This window comes from Petaurus breviceps, unplaced genomic scaffold (assembly GCF_028583685.1).
Source record: "Petaurus breviceps papuanus isolate PSGF00001 unplaced genomic scaffold, PetGlider_PUasm1.0 37, whole genome shotgun sequence".
NCBI lineage: Eukaryota > Metazoa > Chordata > Mammalia > Diprotodontia > Petauridae > Petaurus > Petaurus breviceps.
In genome coordinates, this window is record NW_027186296.1 from 62,534,808 (window position 1) to 62,562,496 (window position 27,689).

Genomic DNA, 27,689 nt, shown 5'->3' on the forward strand with positions numbered 1-27,689 from the left:
ACTGATCTTTATAATATCAATGAATCAGGAAACATTTTTATAGTATAGGTGTCATATTAGTGTAGAAACAGATTTTTACAAGTTTTTGCTTGAGGCAAATACTCAGCTAATCAAACTGAACTTTGTATGAAATATTGGTCCTCCTAAATGGGAAGAACTTGTTCAGGTATGAAGCTAAATCTTGACATTAATTTTCTGATATCCCAACTAAAAGGTAAATAGCTGGAGAGAGAGAAAAGGAGGAGGAAGGAGATGGAGATGGAGATGGAGAGATTTCTCTTAGTGATCTAAATAATGTAAACAATTTGGAATAATTTTATCCTTTTAATTTGCCTTTGAGAGGTGGTATGACTGAGTATTAGACAGAGTATTTGTTTTGGATCCTGGTAGAATGAAGTTAAAATTCCTTGTCAGATACTAATTATCTATGGGGCAATAGACAAGTCACTTAACCTCTTTAAAGCTCAGGTAACTCTAACATTTTAAACAGACTGAGATTTGTGTTGGTGACATATAATTTGTCTTCATTCCCTCTCCCATTCACATATACACTTCAGTTCCCAGTTTATTTCCCAAACTTACACTGTTTTCCAGTCATGATTTTAGTATACGTAACAGTCACATTGTGTATGTCTTGTGTCATCCTCCCAGAAAGTCTTCCTGTCATTAGTAATTCTTTATTTTCTGTTCTCTCCCTAATAGTAAGAAGCATCTTCCTTAAGTGTTATCTAGCTAGCAACACTAACCTTCCTATAACTTTTCAATGACTAACCCCTTTCATAGCAAATTAAAGTTTCCAGTCATGGATTTTAAAGGTTTCCACTGGACATGATCCAATTGCTTAATTGACTTTTCTCACTGTACTTCAACTTGGGGTGGTCCCTCTAGCAAATTAAATTTACCCACTTTCCACCTAGACCACTTGATTTCTCTTGCCTCTTGGGCTTCACACCCATCATTCTTCCTCCCAGAAGGGTATCTTTACCTTCATATGATTCAAATAAGATTAAAATTTGCCTTTGTTTGACCCTTCATATTTTCAAGTCATTTCAATATAATCTCATTTAGTTGTCATAACAAGCCTATGAGATATGTAGATATACATGGATTTTAGACATCTGAGAGAACTTTTGCAGATGGAGGAAGTGATTCAGTATAGTGGAAAGAAGTCAAAAGTTCTGGTCTTGAGGCCTAGCTCTGATGCTTATTGAATTTCTTTGTGAACTTGGGCCAATCACTTTATCTCTGTCACACTTAGTTTCCTTATCTATAAAATGAGGTAGTTGGACTAGATGATAGCTAAAATTCTTCCCAGATCCCATTTTTAAAAATCTTATATCAGTGTGGTTCAATGGAAAATATACTTGCTTTGGAATCAGAAGACCTGTATTCATATCCCAGCACCTCCATTTACTACCAGTTTGACTTTGGCAAATCATTTAACCTCTTTTGCTCTGTTTTGTTTGTTTGTTTTCATCATACATGATATTAGATAACCATTAAGGTCCCTTCAGACTCTCAATCTGTGAACGTGTCATGGTCCAAGAAATTCTGCTCATAGAAATTATATCTTATCCAAGCTCTTTAGTCAATTAGTGACAGAACACCAATTGGGTTACTAGAACCCAGACCTCCTTACTCTTTGTCCACTTACTTTCTACACACCTGAAGAACTGAACTTCTTTTCCTTTCAGTCTCACTTCTTCCATGAAGCCTTCCTGCTTTGTGGCTTCCTTGATTCTTGTAGCTCTCAGATAAAATCCTACTATTTACAGGAAACCTTTCTTAATCCCCCTCATGTTTCAAGTCTTTCCTTTGTTGATTATTTTCAATTTCTCCTGGATAGATGATTTCATACAGTTATATGCTGTTCTCTCCATCAGACTGTGAGCTGCTTGAGAGTGGAGACTATATTTTGCCTTTTGTTGTATCCGCAATGATTAGGTCAATGCCTTATACATAGTAGGCACTTAATAAATGTTTATTGAGACAGTAAGGTGACATAGTAGTTAGAGCATTGGGTCTTGAGTTTGGAAGATCTGAATTCAGATCCACCCTCAAACCCTTACTAGCTGTATGACCTTGAGTAGTGACTTAACCCCCATTTGCCTCAGTTTCTTCAACTAAAAATGGGGATAATAATGACATCATCTTCCCAGGGTTGTTATAAGCATCAAATAAAATAATATTAATAAAGTGCTTAAGATAGTAACTGAAACATAGTATGATCCATCTAAGTTCTAGATATTATTATTATTATTTATTGTCATCATTATCATTAATATCATCTATTGCTTATCAAATAAAAGATATATCTAGGGAGCTGAGTGGATAGAAAATGGGATCTGGAGTCAAGAATATATGAGTTCAAATCCAGCATCAGGTACTTATTAGCTGTGTGATATTAGGCAAGTCACTTAACTTTTGTTTGCCTTTACGCACTGAAGAAGGAAATGACAACCACTCCTGTATCTTTGCCAAGAAAATCCCATGGACAATATTGGCATACTATGGTCCAATATTGGCATGCTATGGTTAATGGGATCACAAAGGGTCAAATACAACTGAACAATAACATCAGATAAGCCTCATCATTCTCCAGTCACTAGTTACTGTCAATTAATCTTATCCTCTCTTGAAAGTTCTTAATCTTTTCCACTTCATTGGCTTAGCATTCAACTGTAAACGCTATTACTGATGCATTTGGCTGTATACTACCATTTTAAGACTTTAATCATTTATTTTTAGAGAATGGCTTGTTTTATTTTCTCTTTAATCTTCATCATTTCCTCCAGGAAATTGCCTATTTCTTTAGGTTAGAGGGATGTCTTTTATTTCCAATACAATCTAATACAATTCAGCAAACATTTATTACATGCTATTATTTGTGATATATTGTGCTAGACCATGAATTGCAAAGGAAAAAGGAAAAAAAAATAGTTCTTACCTTCAATGAGCTTGCATTCTGTTGAATGCCATTTGTAACTCTGAGCACATTAGTAGATCCTAGATATAGTGTGAATATCTGAGACATGTTATCAATTGACTGATTTCTTAGCTAGGCTGATATTACTTTCCACACATACACACGCATGTCTATCCATATATATATATATATATATGTATGTATGTATATAATTCATTCATTGTTGTGTCTCATTGGTAGGGTCTACAACTGGGAACACATGAACTAGAAGAGATGGGAGCCACATTCTGCCTGGGCCTTCTCCTTCTGCAGCTCAAATCATTAACTTGTAGCTCTCAGTTCATGGCACAAGCCTCTGCCCTACTAGATGCCAGGGAGGATATTATGGGACACCAACTTCGCAGGTAACTGTTCGAGATTATTGGAAAAATTGAATCAATTGTTTTCCTTTGACAGATTACAAATGAGAAATGAATATTTTGAAGTTAAGAGGATTGAGAGATCTTTGGAAATCATGAAAGTCCTGAATTTGCTTTTCCAATGACAGTGGATGTAGTAACCATCTATGGGTTTCCCCCACATTGGAGCACTTTAGGGATAGCTGGGGACAGAATTTTAGGAAATTTATTCTTATTCAACTATACCCTAGTACCTGGAAAATAGGAGAAAGTTTGGTTTATCCTTTTATCTAGACATATTTTATTATTATGATTAATAGTTATTTCCACAACTGTTTTACTGTTTTTATTCATAAAATCCATGGGGACAAAGACTGTATCATTTTTATCCTTGTTTCTTCATCAGTGTCTCCTACAGTCCTTAGTGTATAGAAGGAGTTTAATCATGGTTTGCTAATGATGGTTGGAAACAAAAGATGAAAGAGGAAAGGATGGGTTTTTAACTCTCTTATGCATGTTTTTTATGTTCTATTTTGTATCTTATTTATTTGTGTAGACATTTTATTTCTAGCCATTCTGTAAGCTCTGTGAGGGTAGACTACTTTGACTCATTTTGTGTCTTCTTTAGTTCTTGGTACAGTGAGGAAGGGAAGAAAGCAGCTAAAGAGGGAGGAAGAGATCTTTAAACAGGAAGAAGCCAAAAGAACCTGACATAGAGGTATAAGTGTTGAGTACAGGGAGGATGTGGGGACTAGGGTCATTTAAAGGGGGGATGTAGTGAAAAATAAAAATCCTACTAGAAAATTTATAGAGGATATAATTATGCTTAATCCTGTGCATAGGTTGCCTGAATATGATTGTTCATAACTATATCAATTGATATATTGATAGTGAGTGCATTGAGATTAGAGACTGTCTTTTGCCTTTCTTTGTATCGTCAGCACTTAGCACAATGCCAGGCACAGAGTACACGCATATCCTATAGTGAAGACAAAATTAAACAATAATTTCTTATATAAATACAAGCAATAGGGTTTATTTTGGTGGGAGTTGTTTCCACCTCCTTTTGACTTAATTCCAGTTGTCCAGCTGAGGCTTCTTCTCCAAAGAGACTTGTCAGCAAATGACTAATCAAACTTTCAAATACTGAATGGTGTAAATGCTTCAGATGTGGCTGGTTTCTTCTGGACCTAATTATTTTAACACACTAATTAGCTTACTCAACACATCTTGATTTAGATCACAGACTGTGGAGAAAACCAAAAGGCAGGTCCTTTTACTCCCTAGGGACATATCTCTCCATTTCTTTCCAATATTCAGCCTGACTCTCTCTTTTCATGTTTTCTTCACCCTCTTCCATGGCTTGGCATGTTTGGCATCACTGTGGAGTGTCAGCTTCTCCCTCTGACAGCAAACATTTCCACCTGTCAGAGCTTATATCTCAACTTGTCTCTTCCTCTCCTTCTTTCCCAAGTTGTCTCAGCTCCATGCATTCCCAAGTTGTTTTCTTCCTTGTTGCTCAGTGAGAAAAGCTTGAACAGGCTTGGCACTGCTGCCTTTAGTAGAATTGATTGTGCCCAATGCAGTGAGGATCAGTTGCCTGTAAAGTGGAACAAGAGAAATCTATCAAGGAAACCCAGTTTCTAATACGAATCTGAAAAATATAGTGTCAAGGACCAAGTAAAATGGCTAGAACACAGACTATCATAAGATGATATCAACAACCCACAATAGCTATTCCTATCATATCTGGGAGATACTTTATGATGCCTAGTCATTCTAATCAGTGTCTCTATACTTAATGAGTGGCTGTTCAACTTGCTGAGTTAAATCAGTCTCAAAGCTTCACAGCTAGAGGTAGAAGAGGGAGGGAAAATTCCCTGAATCAGAATGAGTACATAAGGGAGGGGGGGGACCCTTCTGTCTGATTTTTCTAAATGTTTGCATCGTAAAATATTTTCACTATAAGCTTCAAGGCAACTGACAAGAAGCAGAATCAGAGACTCGGCACAATGTGCCCTTGGGAACTGGAGGCCACCTGGCAGTAGAGAAAACTGCATGCAAATGTCCCTGACCCAAACATGTTCTGGTGAGTGACCTCCTTACATCTACTATGAGGGGGAGTCATTTCTCAGTCATCAGACTGAAACCAAGAATGAGCTGTTTGGGACTCTCTCTTGTTTCTAAGCAACACACTATTTCTCCTTTTAAGTCAGATGAAAGAGTAACTGAGGAACTATCCCCACGATATTTCATTGCCATTAGGGTCCTTACTCAAATGACCAATAACTGAGCTGGAAAGATTCTGTGATGTTGTGCAGCACATTTCTCAATGGACTTAGGATAAGACCCCTGAAACATAACCACCTGCATGTCTCCCAGTTGAAATTCAGCTTCTTTCTATTTATAGAGTTCCCACCATCACTCGGGAAAAATCACTTCTGTAAAATAGAACATGTTGTCCAAATAGACCTTCCTTCATATTTAGCCTGAAATAGGGCCTAGGGTACAATTGTTGAAGTATTCCAGGCCCCTTAGCTGGCTCAGACCTCTGAGGAATCTACTGGGAAGATAAAGTACTGCTCTACACTTTGGACATCATGTTTTTTGACAATAGGTTTCATGCCTCATTTGCCATAAAAGCGATTAGAGTTTAGCCAGTGCTTACAGAGTAACTTCCCATTTGTCATGCCTAGAGATGGGACAGCAATCATGGTTATTTACTCACAGAATGTAGCTTAAAATGGTTTTCCCCTCTTTTCTAATGCTTTCTTCTCTATTTGAGTAGGACTTTTCCCCTCAAACATAAGAGGTATTTTCCTCTCTTCCATTTCTATTCCTTATTTCATCCCCAGGAATAATTGTGCGTGCATTGTAGGAATGTTAAACTACCTCTCCAAGAGGTACCGTTTATCTATTGTGACAAGCCTTTTCCAAAGTCATTTAGTATTTTTTGCTGAGTCAGCCACAGTTCATCTTGATATTCATTCTTCCATTGCTTTTTGCTGCTATCCGGTAGAGCTACTTTACTTGGCTTTCATCCTCTGAACAAACCCACTCTCTTTAAAAATAAGAAAAAGCAGAGATTTACAGTTGCACCTGAGTCTCAGACTTTCTAGGATTTTTTTCCCTAGATCAAATTATCATTCCTTCAGTTTCTCCTATGATTCTCTTTGCATCTCAGTTCTTCCATTGCATTTCTAGTCTGTAATTTGATGGAATACCAAAAGGGCAAAAAAAAAATCACCTCCAGACACGGCATTAATTTTTCAGGAGGTGCTCAGTCTCCATTTAAATTAGGAGAGAAGGATACCCAGGTACTCTTACAGCTTATGCTTTTGTAAAGGTTATTACTAAGACATGGAACAGATAGAGTTAATTCTTATGTTTAAGTGAATATCAGCACAGTTTTTCCTCACTTTTCAAGGGAGGAAAGCATCCCTGCAATCACATATTGAATCCTCCCCAGATCCAGAGTGGAACTCCCCAATGAACTTTCCAAAAACAGGCAGCTTCAAAAGCATAGTTGTATTTGCAATCTTTGCTTCTGGTCCTTAGAGCTCAATTTATATGCCTCTCCAAACATCGGATTCTGGAGTTCTTTGTCTTACTGATTAAGACCTCTTGCCTTTTTTAAGGTTATGGGATTATTTTACAACATCTCCTCATGCAGCATGTGAGAATTCTTATAAGAAGCCTGTGTTTTTTGACTATACTTAGAGTTGAGGAATGCGGGACATTTTCCTCAGGGACCTTTTAGTTTCTTGGCTTTTTCCTAAGCAGTTATCCTGCCTTCCCAGCCCAGTGACTGATAAGATGAACAAGGAAGACCCTATAAAGCAATATTGTGTATCTGGAGATTTCTCTGATGGACACATTGGTCATGCTGTGGTGTTAATAATTAGTAACTATTTGAAAAAAATTATAAGTAGCTTTGAGTATCAGAAATTGAAAGTATTTATGTAAATGTAGGGATTGGGGCTCAGGATTTTAAGTTCTAAGGACATATTTTACAAATGACTACCATCTGGCATTAGCCATTAGATTTCCCATTCTCCTTTTCCATAAATCAGCTTTGATTCAAATTTTGAACCCAATATTATTCTGTACTATAGAGCATGGTACCTGACTAGGATCTCTCTCTCTCTTATCAGGCTAAATTAAACTGAAACCTATTTCAATACTCCATGGAGTCTTTTCTCTTACAAGTTTTCTGGGTTCCTCTTAGGCTAAGTATTTCTGCTAATTCTTTTGTTACCATTAAAGATAAATTGATTATCCAGATATCCACACCTCTACAATTAATTCCTGTTCAGGAAGATGACAGTCAAAGTAAGGAAACATACAAGATAAAAATTGGAAGGAAAAGAAAATGTTTTCATTATCTGTCAAATATATCATCATTTAGTATTTACAAAGTGTTTTCTACAAATGAAAATCCAAAAGTTACTTAATATGACTCCCATTATATAAGTGGTCCAAGCAAACAGCAAGAAGTTTTAGTGACTTTCTCAGTGAGGTTAACTGACTCCTTGTGACAGCAAGCATCCTAGCTCACCCAGGATTACCTGCCAGCACAGATTCTTTAATCTTCTTTTAAAGGAAAGACTGCTCAAAAGGGGGCTAACAATCCTACATTTAATTAAATTCACTAGTTCAGGGGAAAGATCAACACCCTGAACAAGAAAATACAAGCAGAAAAATTAGCACAAAGATCAATAGACATGGCTCCAGCTGTCTGAGCATAGCAATATTGCTATACATTTTACATACATCACTGGATCAAGGGAGCACAGACAACATTTGAGTAGTCGGGAGTGGAATGGGTCTGAAAATAAAGTTACTCAGAGTCTTGACCTGGAAATTGAAGGATACTTCTCACGAGGCAACCCCTAACGCAAAATGCCAGTCTCCCAGGATATATAACAAAGATGTAGCATCTGATTGGCTGAGTGCTGAGGAGCTTGAAAATTCTCATGTCTCAGCACTTAATTGGAAACTCCCTGTAGCTCAGAGCCTAACTGGCTCTGGGCCAGGGTTCTATGTGCCTATTAGTGGGCAGGGAAGATCTTCAAATTCCCTTAACATTACACTTGTCTAGTGCTATATATCATTTTAGGGGGCAGGGTTAAGATCAGAATTTATGGCCCTTTAGGGCCAAGATTTCCATTGCTAGGCTCAGGTCTACTGAATCACTTATTCTTTTGTAGTTATTTTTTTTTTCTATTAAGAAAGCCAGACCGACAGAAGGATATTTGGCTCCTTCCAGTTGAAAAATACTTTCAAATATAGGTTATGTTCTTTTTTCCTTCTCTACAAATAGAAACTTCTTGACTTAATATTCCAAAAATTTAAGGCCACTGAAAGCCTTTGAGATTTGCCCAAACAGGAAAGAAACACTTAATGAATGCATTTAATATTTAGGCGAGCTTCAAATAGCTTTCCTCAGGCAGTCTAGGGAAATTCAGCAGCTTTTCATTAATTTCCAGAGTGCCATCTTTTTCTCTCTGTTTTTGTTTGATTCTGTTGGCTTTCATATTATTAAGTAGCCTGTAAGCATGCTGACCCCAGTGGCCATTATCAAACTCTAGAGCCAGACCTCCTGCAGGAGGGTTCAAAGTCTAAATACCTTCCAGAGAGGTAATTAATTTATCAAACATGTTTAAAAATAAAAGCAGAGGAGAGAGAGAGAAAACAAAAGTTAAAATCAAAGCAGGGAAATTCAAACCAAGAACTATCATTGGCAGATGGAACATCATAGTTTATACAAATATTCTGCTTGTACAGTAAGTAGTTAGACAATGGTCAATGGACTGTCACAAAGTGGAAACTTTAATGGAGTAATTTGCTTCACTACTTTCTATTAAAGGATTTAGAGATGGAAAAACTCTTTAAATTGGGATAGTTTAATTCCTTCATTTTATAGATTAGAAAAATGAGGTCTAGTGAGGTGTCAAGGTCACAAAGATATTAATAACCACACATAGGATTAAAATATGTGTCTTCAAATGCCAAATGCACTTAGATTTCCTTTTTCTTTCCTAGACAGGCTTGGCCAAGTAATTCAAATTCAGTCAACTCTTCCAGATTCTTTCTCTAATTGGAAAACAATACATATATTTGGTGAATTTTAGATTCCTTTTTTTTTTTTTTGAGGGAGGAAGGCAGAACAATTGGGGTTAAGTGACTTGCCCAAGGTCACATGGCTAGTAATTGTTAAGTGTCTGAGGCAGGATTTGAACTCAGGTCCTCCTAACTCCAGGTCAGGTACTGCACCATGCAGCCACCCCTGAATTGTAGATTCTAGACCAAATAATTTCAATGTGCTTGGAAGGTTGTTCCTATCTGACCTGATTGTGACCAAAAAGTAATTAGGGATTCTTTGTGGTGCTCATGTTATTCTTACACATTATGGTAATATAAATCCTGGACCAGGCAGGCCAATCAGAAGCAAGAAAATAGAAACAGACTTTATATGTCTTTAAACGGTAATGATGTCCTTAGTTGCCATAGGATCTAAGAGCAGAGACAGAACCAAGAGTCAGCAAAATTACAATAGGACAAGGCAAAGGAAGGTTTCATAGCTGAGAAATGAACTTGTTGAAATCTATTATATTCTGCACACTAGCAGGCCTTTAAGCAGTGGTACTCAGTACTACTGCCCTCCTGCCCCTCCATATCCCCATGTTCCTGACAACTCTGATGGACTACCAGTGTTGGACCCTCTGGTTTAATTCAGTTCTTTTTTAATGGGAAGACAAATATATTGTACAGTCTCCATCCATGAAAATTCTCAGAGGTCAAGGTGGCAAGGCAAGGTAACATTTTCTTCTACTTCTTATCATAGAGATGATCAATGTATTGGTGATGAAAAGCAATAGAAATTGGCTACTTTTTGAAAAAAATTGTTGCTTGAGCACTTTGAAAAAAGTCTATGCAATGGCCAGAGTTTCAAAATTAGTTCTAAAAGAGAAGTTTGTCATGTATGGGGTTCATCCCTTTTTTATTTGGCTGTGAGTCACAGACTATGTCCTGTCTTCATTTTCATGCACTCTGCCTGCATAAAGTGATACACATGAAATGGAAAGTTAAAATTCAAATGCTTCAGAAATAAAATATGAGCAGAACAGAGGCTATTATAAATGAAGTCAGCATAATTTTATTGAATAAGTCACCATGGCACACTCTGGACTAGTAATATATACAATCTAAGCATTCAACTAAATGATATACAGATTTTACAAAAAAAAATAGAAAGAACATCTCTCATTTGTCTATAGATACAGATGCTTAGAGGAACAAAATTACTTGTAATATTTCACTTGGACACAAATAACTTTATCAGAAGAAATCTACAAGGAAGGATTATTATTGATAATAATAGTAATATGAATAACTTATATATATATATATGTCTTTAAAGATTGTAAGGCACTTTGGGTATGCTTTCATATTTGAGTCTCAAGCTTAGCCCTGTTTGGTAGGTAAGATAGATATCATTATTACCATTTTTAAGTTAAAGAAACTAAGGTTCAAAAAGAAAAAAAAGGTTCAAAGTAACACCACCAGTAAGAGAGTCAGGATTGAAACTCATTTTGTCCTGACTCCAAGTACAGAATTCTGTTATGAGTATAATTTATTTCAAGAAAATAAAAAAAAATAGTGTCATTGGGTTTGTTTTTGTTTTGTTTTTACCACTGATACCAATAGAGGGAAAAAAGGTTTAGAGAAAAAAAGGAAAATTGGAAATTAAATGACTAGTTATGCAAGAATGAAATCTGAATTTCTGGATCATGGTATAAAATGTAGGCATGACAGACTCTTGGCTAATGTAAATTTTATATCTAACATGAGACAGTTGAAGATTAGGGATGGGGAGAGTGAATGCTAGAGTCTTGGAAATCTAATAAAAATATTTTAATCTGAAAATAAGAGGGCACAGTGAAATTTGACTTTGTATATTTGGTAAAGAAGATGCCAAAGTAACTACAGTGTTAAAAGAAGAAAAGCAGTAGAGAATACTAAAAAAAATCCAGGAGTAAAACCAATGGCTTCATATATAGCTGAGATAAATGCAGTTCAATTGAATGCATGGAGGCACACACACACACATGCACACATATATAATTAGGTGTTTACAATAATGTTAGTGAATGGAGTATGGTTAACAAGCAAGATCTTGAAATCCTTATACAAGCATGTAAATTTGACTTAATGGATATCAATGATAAATAGTTGTATTAGAATCTTCTTTGGAAGATGTTTCAGAAAATATTGACCTTATTCCAAAGAAATCAAATAGATTAAAAAGTGGAGTCCAGTTTTCAACATTGTATAATAAGCATATATGTTAAACTGAGAAAATACAGGAAACAGAATAGAAAAGCATAATGGAGTATATTTAGGTAAAAATCAATGGATATAGAAACAGAAACCACATTATAAACACAGTATACTATAGACCACCTGGACTGAGTGTAGAAACAATTGTGGTTTAGGAAGTAGATCACAAGCTTGGCATGTGATAAAATAGTGATAGGAGACTTGAACTATCTGAACATGTGTCTAAGGTATTTCTCTCTGCCAAAAGCAGAGCAGTTACTTTGTTGTCGTGGTTTGTGGAAAAGTTCATCCTTTAAAAGGTAGAAAAAACAATGAGGGAAGTAAAAGTCTAGATCTGATTTACACCAACAAGGAAATACTGCATACTGAATAGAAAAGGGGGAAACTCATTATTTGAGTTTGTGATAAAAGACAGAAAAACAAATAATATCCAACATGTACCCTGGATTTGAGGGAAATAGATTTCTAATGGTTTAAAGATAGGAGAGAAAGAACCTTCTGAATTAAATTTCTCCAAAGACAGTAATATCAAAGAGTCAAATGAGAGAGAGAGAGAGAGAGAGAGAGAGAGAGAGAGAGAGAGAGAGAGAGAGAAGAGGAGGGAAGGGAAGCAAAGTCTTTTTGTGGAGATAAAGAGAATGCACTGATGACCTTAGATTTTAGAAAGGCATATATGAAGTTGGAAATAAAGGCAGGCAACAGAAGATGAATACAAAAGGATGAACAATCCTACAGAAATCACTTGAACTAAAGCATAGGTGGCATACTTATCAAATTTGCCAATGACTCAAAGTTGGTTAGGATACCTAATGCTTTGGACTGCAGAATCAGAATCCAAAATTACATTGTCAGGTTAGAACATTTGGCCAAATCTAATAAAATGAAATTTAATAGAGCTAAATATTTTATTATATTTGGATTGCAAAAATCAATATGCTAGTATAAGACAGGGAAGGTGTGACTTAATTAAGTCAACATTGTGATATCGTTGCCAAAACAGCAAATGAAATCTTTAGTTGCTTTAAGAAAGATATCATATCAGGGAATAGCAAAATAATATGCTTATAATAAGCTACCCTACTGAGGTCACATCAACATTAAGGTTCTTGATTGAGGATGTCACAATCTAGCAAAAACAATTTTAAACTGGAAAATTTCAAAAGAAGGTCAACTATCATGTTCAAATGCCTCAAGATAATATCCTATGATAATCAGAAGTATTTAGGATACTTAGCTTGGTAAAGAGATGACTTAGGGGGAACATAATGTAAAAGGAAGAAAAATAATCTTCCTAACGAATGATTCTGGCAATATAGGAATGATAATAAAACCTATGGTACTTATCGTACAATATTTTATGGGGTTAAATGAGAAAATGTTTGGTAAAGTACTTTGCAAACCTTAAAATGCTAGACAAATATGAGTTGCTATAATTGTTACCATTACCATCAACACAACAATATAAGAAGAATTTTATCAATGAATGGAATGGGCTTCCATGTGAAGCCTTTAATCAAAAGCAGACCAACCTGGGGATGTTGTAGATGTGATTATTATGACAGGGTAGACTAAGATTCCTTTCAATTCTGATTCTGTAATTTTGAATCCTATTTATCCTTAGAGAAAATCCATCAAAAGCAAGAGTCATTTAAGATGGGAGTTAATAGACATGTAGCTTCTGGAGAGTCCAAATGTAGGATTGTCACAGATTGCTCTGACTCAAGACTATGCTGCCATAATCCCTTAATGGGTTCTCATTTACAGCATAACTATAGGTCCACAATATTGTGCAATGGATAAATAGTAGACTTGTAGTTGAGACACATAGATTAGAATCATGTCTGCAATATATTAGTGTATAATTTTGAACAAATCACTTCACTCTTCTAGATTTCAGTTCACTCTTCTACAAAATGAAGGTAAACCTGAAAATCTTTAAATCTTCTTCTAGCTTTGATATCAAGTGATCATTTAACCTTTAATGGGAAACCAGGTGCAGTTCACTATCTTGGGTATCTTGTTTATAAGTATGGCTGACAATTTAAGAAAACAGATAAATGAGATAGTCAGTTACACTAGCTTATCACACCCATGTCCTCTGACACTTACCAGAATCCCAACTCTGTCTATAACTCCCTTTATTTCTGTAACTGTACATTCAATGGCACTGCCACAAACGGGTGGTTTCACAAATACCAGCAAATCTCACATTACCTCCCACCTGAATATAGTAGCTACAGAGAGAAGGCAAGTGATACAATGGATAGGATTTGAAATCCAGGAAAACTGAGTTCAAAACGTGTTTCAGACACTAGCTAGGTCACCTTGGGCAAGACACTTATCTTCTGTCTGTCCCAATTTCTTCATCTATAAAATGGAGCTAATAATAGCATCTATTTCCTAGGGTTGTTTATGAGAATTAAATGTGTCAATATTTGTAAATTTATTTGAAAATCTCAAGCATTATATAAATTCTAGTTAAAACAACAACAACAATTATATGCTTTACCCAGAATAGTATATGCCATCATATCTGCCTATTTTAAAAGCATCATATGCACCCAACAGAGACAGAGTGAATAGTGTAAAGGAAGTCTTGTAAAAATTGACGAGTTTCAAAATAACATATTTGGACTACTTCTATGACTTCCTGATTGAACCATTCTCTTACCCAAAGAGCCTTTGATGAGGTCCATCAATCATCCACTCACTTTACACATTTATAGACCAGAAGATGATAAAATAGACCCAAATGCCTGACCAACACAATCAGGACAAAACTCTCATGTCTTGGCTTCGTTAGCCTATTTCATTCTTTTACCAAAGTATTCTGAATGAATGACAGATTTTGTAAATGAGCAGAACAAGATGGTGTAGCTATTGTGGCTTCAAATTAGAGCAGTGGTACTAATAGTAACAAAAACAATGATATAATAGACTGACATTTCTGTAGCAGTTTGAAAGTTTTGAACTGTTTTCACACATATTATACCATATAATCCTTATAGAAACTTCAAATTATTTCAATTCTATAGAAATTTATTAAGTATATACTATCTGTATTAGGAATAAAAAAGACAAAAAAAAAACCCTACTTTAAGAGAGTTTATCTTTTGTTGGGGGAGGGCAAATAAATAAAAAAAATACAAAGTATGTACAATGTGAAGACAAAACAATTAATTATAGGAAGAGGGAGGATACTGAGCTTTATGGGGGTAGAGTCAGGAAAGATAGCAAGTAAGAAATGACACTTCAGGTGTGTCTTGAAGGGAATTAAGGATTCTAAGAGGTGGAAGTGAAAAGGGAGAACCTTTCACATATGAAGTATCCCTCCCAGTACAAAGGCTCTGCATGGGAGATAGAATATCTTATATAGTTAATTACAGGTAGGCTAGATCAGTTGAAATGTTTATAAGTTAAGAATGTAACTTGAAATCAGTGTAAAAAGATTGGTTGAAACGAAATAGTGGAGGGATTAAAAAGAACCCAGAAAAGCTATGTTTTATATTACAGGCAATGGAGAGACTTGTACAGGGAGATGACATGGTCATACTTGTTTTAGAATTATCAACTGAGCAGCTGTGTTGAGGAAGGAATCTACAGGGAAAGAGACTTGAAAAAGAGAGACTGATTCAGAGACGGTTTGATTGCTCTCTGTGAAAAGCTGTTTTTTTCAGTTGTTTAACTTGTGTCCAAATCTTTATGACCCCATTTGGGGTTTTCTTGGCAAAGATACCAAAGTGATTTGTCATTTCCTTCTCTAACACATTTTATAGTTGAGATACTGAGGGAGAGAGGGTTAAATGACTTTCTTGGATCACACAGTTAGGAAGACCAGATTTGAACTCAGGAAGATGTCTTTCTGACTCCAGACCTAGCACTCTACCCACTGAAACACCTACCTGCCCATTGTAAAAAGACGATACATGTGGAAACTAGGGTGATGGTTGTATGAATGGGTTAGAGACTCAAATAAGAGATATTATACAAGTTTAATAAACAAGACTTGACATATGATTGGATATTGGTACTAAGGAAGAATAAAAAGATCTGATGATGACAAAGTTGAAAACGTGGGGAATAACTTCAATAAAAATAAAAAAGGAAAGGGATCAATTTCCAGGAAAAACATAATAAATTCTGACTTAAAAAAGGTTGAATTTGAGACATCAAACATTCAGCATGAAGCTAGTGATGCAGAACTGGAGTTGAAGGGAGAGGTAAGAGGTGGACATTGATATTTTGGAGTCACATTCATTGATAAGCTAATCAAATGCATGGGAGCTGCTTACAGACAGAGTAGGGGAAGAGAAGACAAGAAAGACTAGCTTAGAAGAGTGGAATGTATTGGCAACAAGATGATCCATCAAAGGAGACTGGAATGGAGAACTTAGATGCTGGAGGAAAATCAGGAAATAACATGAAAAAAAGAATCAGTGGGCGGCTAGGTGGTGGAGTGAGTAAGAGTGCCGGCCCTGGAGTCAGGAGGACCTGGAATCAATTCTGGCCTCAGATACTTAACACCCACACAAAAAAACTGGCCATGTAACCTTAAGCAAGTTACTTAACCCCAATTGCTTAAAAAAAAGAATCAGTAAGGGAAGAGTATCCAGGATGAGGGGATGGTGAAAAGTGTTAAGTGTGGCAGATGGGTCAAGAAGAAGAACTGATAAACCTGTGGAATTTAACATTAAAGAAATCGTTGATAAATTTGGAGAGAGCAATTTCTTTCTTTCTTTTTTTTTTGGTTAACAAGCTTACTTTAATCAGTCAAATATATATACATATATATATATGTGTGTGTGTGTGTATATATATCGTTTAGTTCAGGGGAAAAAGGTCAGCACCCCGAAATTCAGAGTATGCAGACAGAATTATCAAGACAGAGAAACAGATCAAGTAGACAGGTTTCCAAATTGTCCAACCATTACATCCATACCAAATCAACATCTGGGTTTTTCAAAGCTGGGGGACTCTCAACAAAATGGCTTCCCAGAGTCTCATCTGATCAAATCACAGAACATTTCTCAAAGTGAGCCACCAAGAGAGCAATTTCAATGTTTATTTCAAAAATCCAGTTGTCAAGAGTTGAGAAATGGGTGCGATATAAGAAAGTAGAAGTGATACACAGTGACATTTTTTCCTAAGAAGTTAGCTGTTAAAGAGAGTAGAGATATGAGAGTGTAGAGGCTAATAACAAGCTCAAATGAAATTTGTTTTTGAGGGGAAGGGAATTTTTTTCAGGATAGCAGAGAAGTGGATATGTTTATGGTTAGCAGGTAAGAAGCCCTTGACTAAGGAGAGAAACATCTAGAAACAGGGTGGGAATAAATAAACAAACAAAGTGCAAGAGGAGTTGGGATGACATGGAATCAAGGGTATAGTAGAAATATTGGCCTTGTCAAGGTCCAGGACCATTCCCGCCCCCCCTCCCCACCCTAACAAATATTTTAGCTGGTCAGGAGAGAATGGGGAATGATGTTGAGGGATATTAGGTATAGAATTGGGTAATATAGGGGAGTTATTATGGATGGTCTCAATTTCTTTGGTAAAGTATGTGGTGAGGTTCTTAGCTGAAAGTGAGGAGGCAACAACAGTGTTGGAGAGAAGGCTGGAAGAGACAGAGTGTGGAACTGACAGGGTGATAGTAAGTCAATCAGAAAAGAGTGAAAGGTGTGCTCTTCAATGAAGAGGACCTAGCTGACATTGGAAAACAGACATTTATTTTAGACTCTGTCAGCTGAGTTGTGTAGGAGCAGAGAGGGCAGCAATCCAGACTAGGCATTGAAGAATAAATAGCATAAAGATGTTGGCTATAGTTAAAGTGAGTGTTAAGTAAAGGAGGCATTATTATCCCCATTTTACAGAAAGGGGAAAATTGTGACTCTGGCATGACCATTGATCATAAGAGCTTCATATATACTATGTGCTTTTTATAGATACGGTATACACATATATTATTGTGTGTTTTTATTTTAAAGTTACTGCACTACATATATGCAGTAAATATATGTATTACAATATAATATAAAGAAAACTAATAAAATGTTAAATCTATGCAAACTAAATTTACCTAACTCACTTAACCTGTTTGACTACCTCAGTAAAAACAAAAAGAGGAAATTATCTTCATCATTTTAAGGAAGGGCAGAATGACTTATGGGGGGGGGGCATATCTTAATGTAAACAAATAGGGTTAGTTTAAGGAGTTGAATTTTCTCATTCCTCCTTGAGGTTTTCCAGAATGGATATGAAAGAGGACGTGGTACTCTGTAATGGCAGCCAATGTCACAGGTGAAATAGATCAGGAGATAGGGTCTCTAATTTGTGGTTTAGAATATATACTGCAGCAATTAAGAAAATTTAGCTTTGTTGATAATAACATCTACAATTCATAAAGCACTTTCAATTTCATTAAATAAGTGGATCACCATACCCCTATTATGGCTATTATCAGGTGCAAGTATTATCTTTTCCTTTTTTTCATCTTAGCAGATGAGGAACCTTAGGATGAGAGTAATTAAGTGACTTTCCCCCATCAAATAGTTAGTGTCTGTGGCAGAATTAACATCCACTTGCTATAGAAATCTAAGAATATTCCAGCTGGTTGCTTTTGCCTCTCCTTGTTAGGAAAACAAATCATAAATGTGTCCAATGTTTATAGAATCTGTACTGGATAATGAGCTGGTCTGGAACCTTGGAAAAAAGAGACTAGGTGGAACACTTGAGAAAGTGATGGGTCTGGAGTCAGAAAGACCAGAGTTCAAATCTATCCTCAAGCACTCAGTAGTGGTGTGATCCTGGGAAAGTCACTTAATCATTCTTTACCTTACTTTCATCATCTGCAAAATGGGGCTAATAATAGCACCTATCCTCGCAGGACTGTTGGGAGGATCAAAGAAATAATAATTTTAAAGTGCTTAGCCTAGTGTCTGGCACAAAGTAAGTGCTATATACTTGTTAACTATTATTATGATTTCTGTATAGTTATAAAATAGGGATATAATATAATAAGTATATAATATGAATATAATATATGCTCCTTGTGATCAAGGATTGTTTCACTTTTGTTTTTGCTTCTCCAGAAATTAGCATAATACCTGCAACCCAGTGGGAGCTTAATTAATATTAATTAGATGCAATTTAACATTTTCTAGATTTCATCCAACTTTTTAACTTTCTTCTTGAGTTTATTATTTTAAACTGCTACTGTCCCTGTAGTTTGTAGTACTAAATTCCCTTAAACTTTCTCTTTTTGCCCCAGATACTTTAGAGCAGGGGAGAAATGAGAAACATTCATCCCTTTCTTCAGGGATATTTGAGTAAGAGGACCCCGGTAGAAGAAAAAGACTTGGTAGTGATAGCAAAGAACAGGCAAGAAAATAGGCAGGTTTTCTAGGAACAAACTTTATCTCTGGGGACTTCAGATAAGCAAGAGCTTCCATGTGGTACCACAATATCCTAACATGGACTTTTCTGAGTGTTCTGCAGACTCTTGCCCACTTCCTAGTAAGAGCAGTACACGTGATTGGTTTTTTTTTGTTATTTTTTTTCCAGAATTTATTTACTTATTTTAGTTTTCAACATTCAGTTCCACAAGATTTTGAGTTCCAAAGTTTCTCCCCATCTCTCTCCCACCCCCACCCCAAGATGGCAAGCATAATGATTACCCCTCCCCCAGTCTGCCCTCTCTTTTATTCCTCTATACCCTATTCCCCCTTACTTTCTTGTAGAGAAAAATAGATTTCTATACCCCATTGCTTATAGATCTTATTTCCTAGTTGCATGTAAAAACAATTTTTAAACATTTTTTTTAAACTTTGAGTTCCAGATTCTCCCCCTTCTTCCCTCCTTACCCACCTCCATCGAGAAGACATGCAGATCAATATAGGTTATACATGTGTACTTATGCAAAACATTTCTATAGTAGTCATATTGTGAAAGACTAACTATATTTCCCTCCATCCTCTCCTGTCCCCCATTTATTCTATTTTCTCCTTTGAACTATCCCTTTTCAAAAGTGTTTACTTCTGACTCTCCCCTCCCACAATCTGCCCTCCCTTCTATCATCCCCCCCTTATCTCCTTCCCCCTATTCAGTGTGTATGTTATTCCCCCTTTCAGTCAAATTGAATGAGAGTAAGGTTGACTACAAGTGATTGTTTAAAGACTTCTTAGTAGTGTTTACCTAGGCTCTCTTAAATCTAGTTATATTTAATGCTAATCATAATAAATCATTATGATTAAATTAATTCAGATCACTAAGCATTTGTTAAGTACAGGCTATGTGCTAGGCACTGGGGATATGGAGGGAAAAAATGAAAATAATGCTTGTCTCCAAGGAGTTTGCATTCTACTCTGTCAAAGCAACATGTAACTACATAAATACATACAAAGTATAAACACACATTATTGGTACATATAAACACATACACATTGGTACATAGAGGTATTAATATGTATGTGTACATATATGTACATATACACAAAGTAAGGACAAAAAATGTGTCAGAAGGACTTAGCAATAACAAGCAGAGGAAGTGGTATTTGAGCTGAATTATGAACAGAGCCAGTGATACCAATCTTCAGAGCTAAGGAGGGGGAATTTTGCAGGCAGGTTTGAGAGCTGGTACAAAAGCATGGAGCCAGGAGACAGAATGTCCAATGGGGAAATAGTAAGTAGACCAGTTTTGCTGGAAATTAAATATAGAAGGAGGAGAGATAGCATTTGGTCCAGAATGATAAGTTGGAGCCAGACTTACAAGGGGTTTAAATATCAAACACAGTCATTGTTATTTATCCTAGAAGCAACAAGGAATTGCTAAAGCTTCTGGAGTGGGGTGGGAGTATGTGATTAGACAGATATTTCTCAATATTAACAATATTGTTAAAGCTCTGCAGCTCATAAAAACCATATATATGTATACACAAATGTTACATATGTGATGGGACTCTAGCACTTTATATTTTAACTTTTTATTATGTACTTAAAAATCCACAAACTGAAAAATTTCAATATACAAAGAAAGAAAACAAACAAAAAGGAGATCTGTATTAAATTGTGTACTGTATTATTAAGTACAATTTGAATGTATGTGTATATTAAACTTCACAACATCTTCTTGGTTGTGTTCCTTTCTGAACTTTTTTTTTGTTTTCATGTTTGTTTTTAACAGTTGTATTGATATTCTTTTCTTCCTTTTTTCTTTGGACATTTTTATCACTATTCACTAACTCACCAATCTAAGTGAAGAAGAAAATTTCCTATATTACAAATACGTCTACCTCTCTGCCAAGAACTGAGAGGTACACTTTATCATCCATCTTTTGAGGTCATGATCAGTTATTATGTTACTTATAGTTCTCTATTCTTTTTTTAAAAAAATTCTTTATTATCATTGTGGCCATGGTATAACTGTTTTTTTTTTTGTTTTTTTTTTTTTTGCTTTTTGGAGGGCAACTAGGGTTAAGTGACTTGTCTAAAGGCACATGGCTAGTTTTTGTGTTAAGTGTCTGAATCCAGATTTGAACTCAGGTCCTCCTTCCTGACTCCAGGGCCGGTGCTCTATTCACTGCACCACCTAGCCACCCCTAAAACTTTGCTTTCCAAGTTCTTTTCACTTTACTCTACAGAAGTTCATACAAGTCTTAGAACATCTCTCTTAAAATTAATGAATTGATATTTGTACTTTATTATGGTGCATTAATATTACATTATATTCACATACTACAGTTTATGTATCCATTCCACAATTGATAGAAACCCACCTTTCCCTAGTTAGCTACAACAGAAATTATGGCTATAAATAATTTTGTACATATTAATTTTCCCTTTGTCTTTTTTCTTTTTTGGATATATGGGTAATCATGGTATCACTGGATCAGAGGGAATAGAGAATACTTCTATTTTTTCTTCTTGAATAGATGGACCACTTCATATCTACATCGACAGTGTAGTGGTACACTGTCTTACAACAATACCTTTAAAAATTGGCATTTTGTCTTTTTAAAATCTGTGAGGTATTGAACCAAAAGTTGTTATTATTTGAATGTCATTATTTGTGACTTGGAACTTTTTTGTTCATATGGTTATTGATAGCTTGTATTTCTTCTTTTGTGCTCTTTTAATAGCCTTTGACAATTTACTTGAGAATGGCCCTTATGTTAGTATTTGTATGAATTATCTGTGAATCTTTTATGTCAAACATTTGTCAGAGAAATATGCTGCAAATATTATTCATATCAAACTTTTTCCCTTTCAATGTATTTTTTTGCTTGTGACAAACTTCTTCAGGTTTATGTATATGAAATTTTCCAATTTATCTTTTATAATCTCTGTCCCTTGTTTGGTTAAGGAACACATCTTACCACCATTGTGATAGCTGTCTCCTTCCATTTGCCTCCTTTTTATGATAAAATCTTTTTTCATCATTTATCTATTTGGAACATCTTATGGTATTTGGTATAGGATACTTCTTTAAAGCCAGTTTCTTCTAGACTACTTTTTAAGTTTCCCTAGCAGTATTTTTCTCAAATTGGGAATTCTGACCACAGTAATCATTGCACTTGGGTTTATTGAACATCATGCTATTTGCTTCATTGTTACTGAATACTATATACCCAATTTGTTCCATTGGCCAACTTATCTATTTTTAATCTCAGAATATTTTTTATTATTACTTTTTATAATATAGTTTGAGAGCTAGTGAGACTAGAACCTATTATCATTCCTTATACTTTAATCATTCTCTAGAGACATTTAACCTTTTGTTTCTCCTAAAGAACTTTTTTTTACTGTCTAATACTGTCTATATTATGCCTATTGGTATTTTGATTAGTTTGACTCTAAAAGGATAGATTAGCTTAGATATCATCATTTTACTTTTATTTTTTTCATTTTTATTTTAGACTCAAACACCAGATCACAAATACAAAATAGAAAAAAGAAACAAAAACATATCATAAATTTAAATATTAGAATTTAAATACAAAGTTGGAAAGAAAAAAAAAACATGTGTGCATAGCAGAACATGAGAGGATTCTAAATATGTAACAATACATTTTGATTTCAAGAATGTCTGTATGACAAATAATATTTGTGTTAAGAATTGTCCATCTTTGCTTCCTTGTGGGTTTTCTTTTGTTCTCTGCTGTGCATTTTTAAACTTTGTGTTTTTTTCCTCCACCACCCCCCTGGAAACTTACAATAAAGTTTAGATATTTTTCTCTATAGCTCTCTCTCTCTCTCTCTATATATATATATATCTCCATATACTTTCCCATACATCTGCCCCCTCTACTTTACTCCTACTCACTACCTTGCCCTCCTATGACTTGCCTACCCCCCTCCAAGTATCCCTCCTCTATCCTTACAATTACCATAAAACTAAATACCCATCTTTACCCCTATTTTACCTATTTCCTCACCCTCCCATCTAAAGATTTCTCTGTTGTCCTCTCCCCTCCCCTCTCCCTATGCCCCTATAATTTTGTTTCTTCTGAATTTAGAATTTTATACTCATGTGTGTGTGTGTATATATATATAAAATTCCCTCCTAAAATCTGATGAAATAGATTACCAGAACTACTAGCCCTCCTCCCCCGTCTAATTCCTCTCTATTGATTCTTCCTCCTGCACCTCATTTGTATAAAATAATCATTCTTTTAAGTTGTTCCTAAATGGTTTTGCTTTTTTAAATTCCTATCATGCACAGGTTTACCCCTGTTTAATCTTTCTAATGAGCTACCCAATTATTGATAGGAATCTTAGACATGCATTTTACATTTTACATATTTACGAATTAAACAGTCTGTCCTTATGGATCCTTTATAATCAGTCTTTGTTATGTGCCTTAGATTTCTTGTATTTTGAATCTTTTATTAAGTTCAGGTGTATTTTTTTTTAACAAAGTCTTGAAAGTCTAAGAGTTTATCAAATGTCTATTTTTTTTTTCATTCAGGATAATGCTTGACTTTGCAGGGTATGATGTTTTTGGCCAGAGCCCCAGTTCTTTTGATCTTCAATATGTTGTGTTCCAAGACTTGTGGTCCTTTAAAGTCTCTGTTGCTAGGTCTTGTGTAATTCTTATTTGGGTGCATTTTTATTTATTTAATTTGCTTAAATCATATTTAAATTGTTTTTATCTTGATGCTTTTAATATATTTTCCTTGAGCTGGGGGTTTCAGAAATCAACTATGATATTCCTATGAGTTTTTCTAATAAGATCTCTTTTAAGTGGTGATCAATGGAATTTTTTTCTATTTCTACTCTCTTCCCTTGTTCTAATGCTTCAGGACAATTTCCTTTAATAATTTCTTGTAATATTGTTCAAGATTCTTCTTTTAATCATAACTTTCAGTTGGTTCAATTATTTTTATATTTTCTCTTCTTTATTCTCCAAATCTATTGTTTTTCTTATGTTTCATTTTCTCTTCTATTTTTTCATTATTCATATTTTGTTTAACTATTTCTTGATCTCTTATAATTTTACTGGATTTACTTTGCCCAATTCAAATTTTCAAGGTGTCATTTTCTTCCTTTAGATTCTGGATCTCCTTTTCTGATTAGTTGACTTTCCTTTCATACCCCTTCTTGTTTTTCTAAAAAAAAAAATTTCCTCCATATCTATTTGATTTTTTTTAAGCAATTGGGGTTAAGTAGCTTGCTCAATGTAACATGGCCAGTTATTTCTGGGTGTGGTGCTGAGTATCTGAGCCCGGATTTGATCCCCAGGTCATCCTGACACTAGAGCCCGTGCTCATACTTGCTGAGCCACCTGGCTGCCCCTATGCAATTAGGGTTAAGTAACTTGCTCAAGGTTACACGGCCAGGTGTTTCTGGGTGGTTGCTAAGTGTCTGAGCCTGGATTCGATCCCCAGGCCATCCTGACACTGGAGCCAGTGCTCTTACTCGCTATGCTACCTGGTCACCCCTGTCATTTGATTTTAAAGTCTTCTTAAAGATATTCTAGGAATTCTTTTGGGGCAGGTGTCTATTTTACATTACTCTTTGGGGGTTTCTTTACTTCATCTTCCTCATCTGAAGACAAATCCCAGTCACCTCTATTCTCATAATAGCATTCTATGGTTGAATTCTTTCTCCTTTGCCTGTGCATTATTTTTGTGGTAATAGCTTAATTTTTGTGATCACCTCTAGCCCTGGGGTTTGGGAACTACTGCCTCTTGCCCCAGATCTTTAGTTCTCCCCTGTAGCCTAGAATCAAAGCCAAACCTTCAACCTCTCCTCAAAGTGCCCACAACCAGGGGTTTTCTGCCCCACTGCTTTTGTACTCATTAGGTGTGTGCTGGTTTCTTTTCATTCCCACTGCATTTTGCAGCACAGCTGGGTCTGGCATTCTTTATCAGCAGAGGTTCCCTCAATATTCCCTGGCTCAGACACCCAACTCCCCTCAATATGTCGGGGTAAAAATTCTGGTGACTGAGGCCAAGGCAACCTCTCAAACCAACTAACCCCAGGATTTGCAGCTTGTTGTTAAAATGGAACGTAGCCTGGAGGTGTTTAATCTTCACATGGACCAAACCTTGTCCTGGGATTTTCTCCTGATCTTCTCAAATTGTCCCAGGAAGACCCCAGTTATATCCCTATTCTTATTTATCTCCACCCACACTTTGTTCACTCTAAGGTTATTTTAGCTGTTTTATGGGGGACAGCCTTGAGAGCTTGGAATTTTCTGACTTATTCCACCATCTTGCCAGAATCCTCTTCAAAGGTAAGGTTTTATTTGGAATTTGAAAGAAGACCCCTATATCATCATTAAAAAAAATAAGATGGCTTAGGCAGTTTTAAAAAGGCTTAATGCAGTTTAAGCATAATTAGCTTTGGATTCCCTGTACATTCCTAGTTTAAACATTTAATATTATTGGTTTGGGGATTATTTTTTTATGGAAACTATGAAAATAGTTTTTAGTTGTTTTCATATAAATACTGAATATGTATTTATAGGTTGACTCCCAAATTTTTTATGCATTTTATTTTAATTTGAATGACATGTCTTTCTCTTCTGCTGGAGTCCAGTGATTTTTGTGAGTTCATTTTAATTTTGAACCAACATTGAATGTATTGATTCATTTTTTTCCCTTGAATTCTAGGCTTCTCTAAGTAGGGTTCATGTCTTTGACAAATAGTGATGATTTTATTTCTTCATTGGCTTTGTTTATTTTCCCAATTTCTATTGTGTGATTTATTAATTTAAGAACAATTTTTAGGTAATCATGGGATCAATGCATATCTTTACATTAGCCTTGATTTTAGAGGAAAGGTCCCTTGTGAAATTTTTATCAAAGATTCTACTAGTTGATAGATTTATACAGATACTGTTACTATTTTTAAGGAAAAATATATTTATCTATGCTTTTGCGGTTATTTTAAAATATAAAACATGAATCAATTTTTTAAAAAAATTGTTAATATATTGAAATCATCTTATAGTTTTCCTTATGTTCATTACTTGTTTATATTATCCACTGTATGTTTATATTAACCAATGTATGTAATTGATGTAATTTTAATCCAACCTTTCATTACATGTATAAATACAATCTCCTTATAGTGAATAATTTGAATATGACACTAATTTATTTGGGAATATTTTGCATTGCTGTAGGTGTATGTGTGTGTGTGTGTCTGTGTGTTTGTATAGTTTTTTATATCTGATTCATCTCTCTGCTTTGAGCATCAGAAACATCTGAATCGTAGAAAGTGTTTGGTAGGAAGCTTCCCTCCCCCCCCAAAAAAAAACATAACACTGTATGATATTAGAATTGTGTTCTTAGAAAATTTGATATCACTTTCAAATTAATCTGGACTAGGGGACATTTTTTCCCTTGGGAATTAATTTAAGGTTTACTTAGTTTATTTTACTGATAAACATTTATTTAAATTTGCTACTAATTATTTTAGTCTGATGGTTTAGTTATTTTTAAGTATTCATATTCATGCACTTTATCAGTTTTGGTACCATGTGATGTTACCATGTGGTGAGATTTGTTATCATGTGAATGGATAAAATTATATCTAATAATTATCTTAATTTCTTGCCATCCATTGTGAATTCTCCTTATTCTGTTAATTTGAATTTCCTCCATTTTACAATTAATTTATCATTGGTTTGTCAACCTTATTATTTGTTTAATATCAGATCATTTATCAATTAACTTTTCTACCAATTGTGTTCAGTACTTCACAATTTTTCTTATTTTTCTTTATTTGGAATTTTTGTCTCATTTTTAATTTAAAATTATTTGTGCACATAATTTATTGGTATATGGTTTCCTTCTGTTGTGTATGAAAGTGTTTAGACATAATCTCCCCTGGAGAAACACATTCTCTATGTCCCAATAATATATTAGTATATAATATGTTTTGTCATTTTCTTTGACAAAAATTTTCTCTACAATTTGTTTCATTCTTTTTCTGACATTATACACACATATATTCCATAAAAGTTTAATAATATTTTCACCAAAACTCAGTCTTTTTAAATTTTATTTTTAATTTCTCAAATAAAACAAGCTTTTCATAATCTAGTAGAATTAAAAAAAAGATAATTGCAGGTGAAACTGCACATCTATTATATACAATTTGTGATTCCTTTAAAAATGTAATAAAGTTATCATGTAACTTTCTGTTTTCTCTTTTTTTTCTCTCCTCTTTCTCCCCCCCCCCCCCAAACCCTAGAGATGGCTACCATTAGATGCAAATGTGTGTGTGTGTGTGTATAAGATTCTTTATAGACTTCTATTTATCTCTTATTTCTCTGGACACAGAGAGAACCTTCCTTCTCTTTCTGTCTCTTTCTCCTGTAATATATTTGTAATATTTAATAATGCTGATGAATTATGTGGATTTATTTTATATCCTGCAAATTTACTGAAGTTGTTAATCATTTTAACTAATTTAGTAGTTGATTCTCTGGGGTTCTCTAAGTATACCATCATATCATTCCAAAAGCATGATAGTTTTGTTTCCTCATTTGCCTAGTCTAATTCCTTCAATTTCCTTTT

General features: G+C 35.0%; 1 protein-coding gene across 1 annotated transcript in view; it reads left to right on the forward strand.

Annotated features, from left to right (window-relative positions):
* Positions 1–27,689, forward strand: part of AGBL1 (AGBL carboxypeptidase 1) — a 995,991-nt gene that overhangs the window by 637,061 nt on the left and 331,241 nt on the right. Inside the window, exon 22 of the mRNA XM_069098544.1 lies at positions 3,167–3,330. Within this exon, the coding sequence (XP_068954645.1) occupies positions 3,167–3,330 (164 nt within the window). The remainder of the gene's footprint in view (positions 1–3,166; positions 3,331–27,689) is intronic.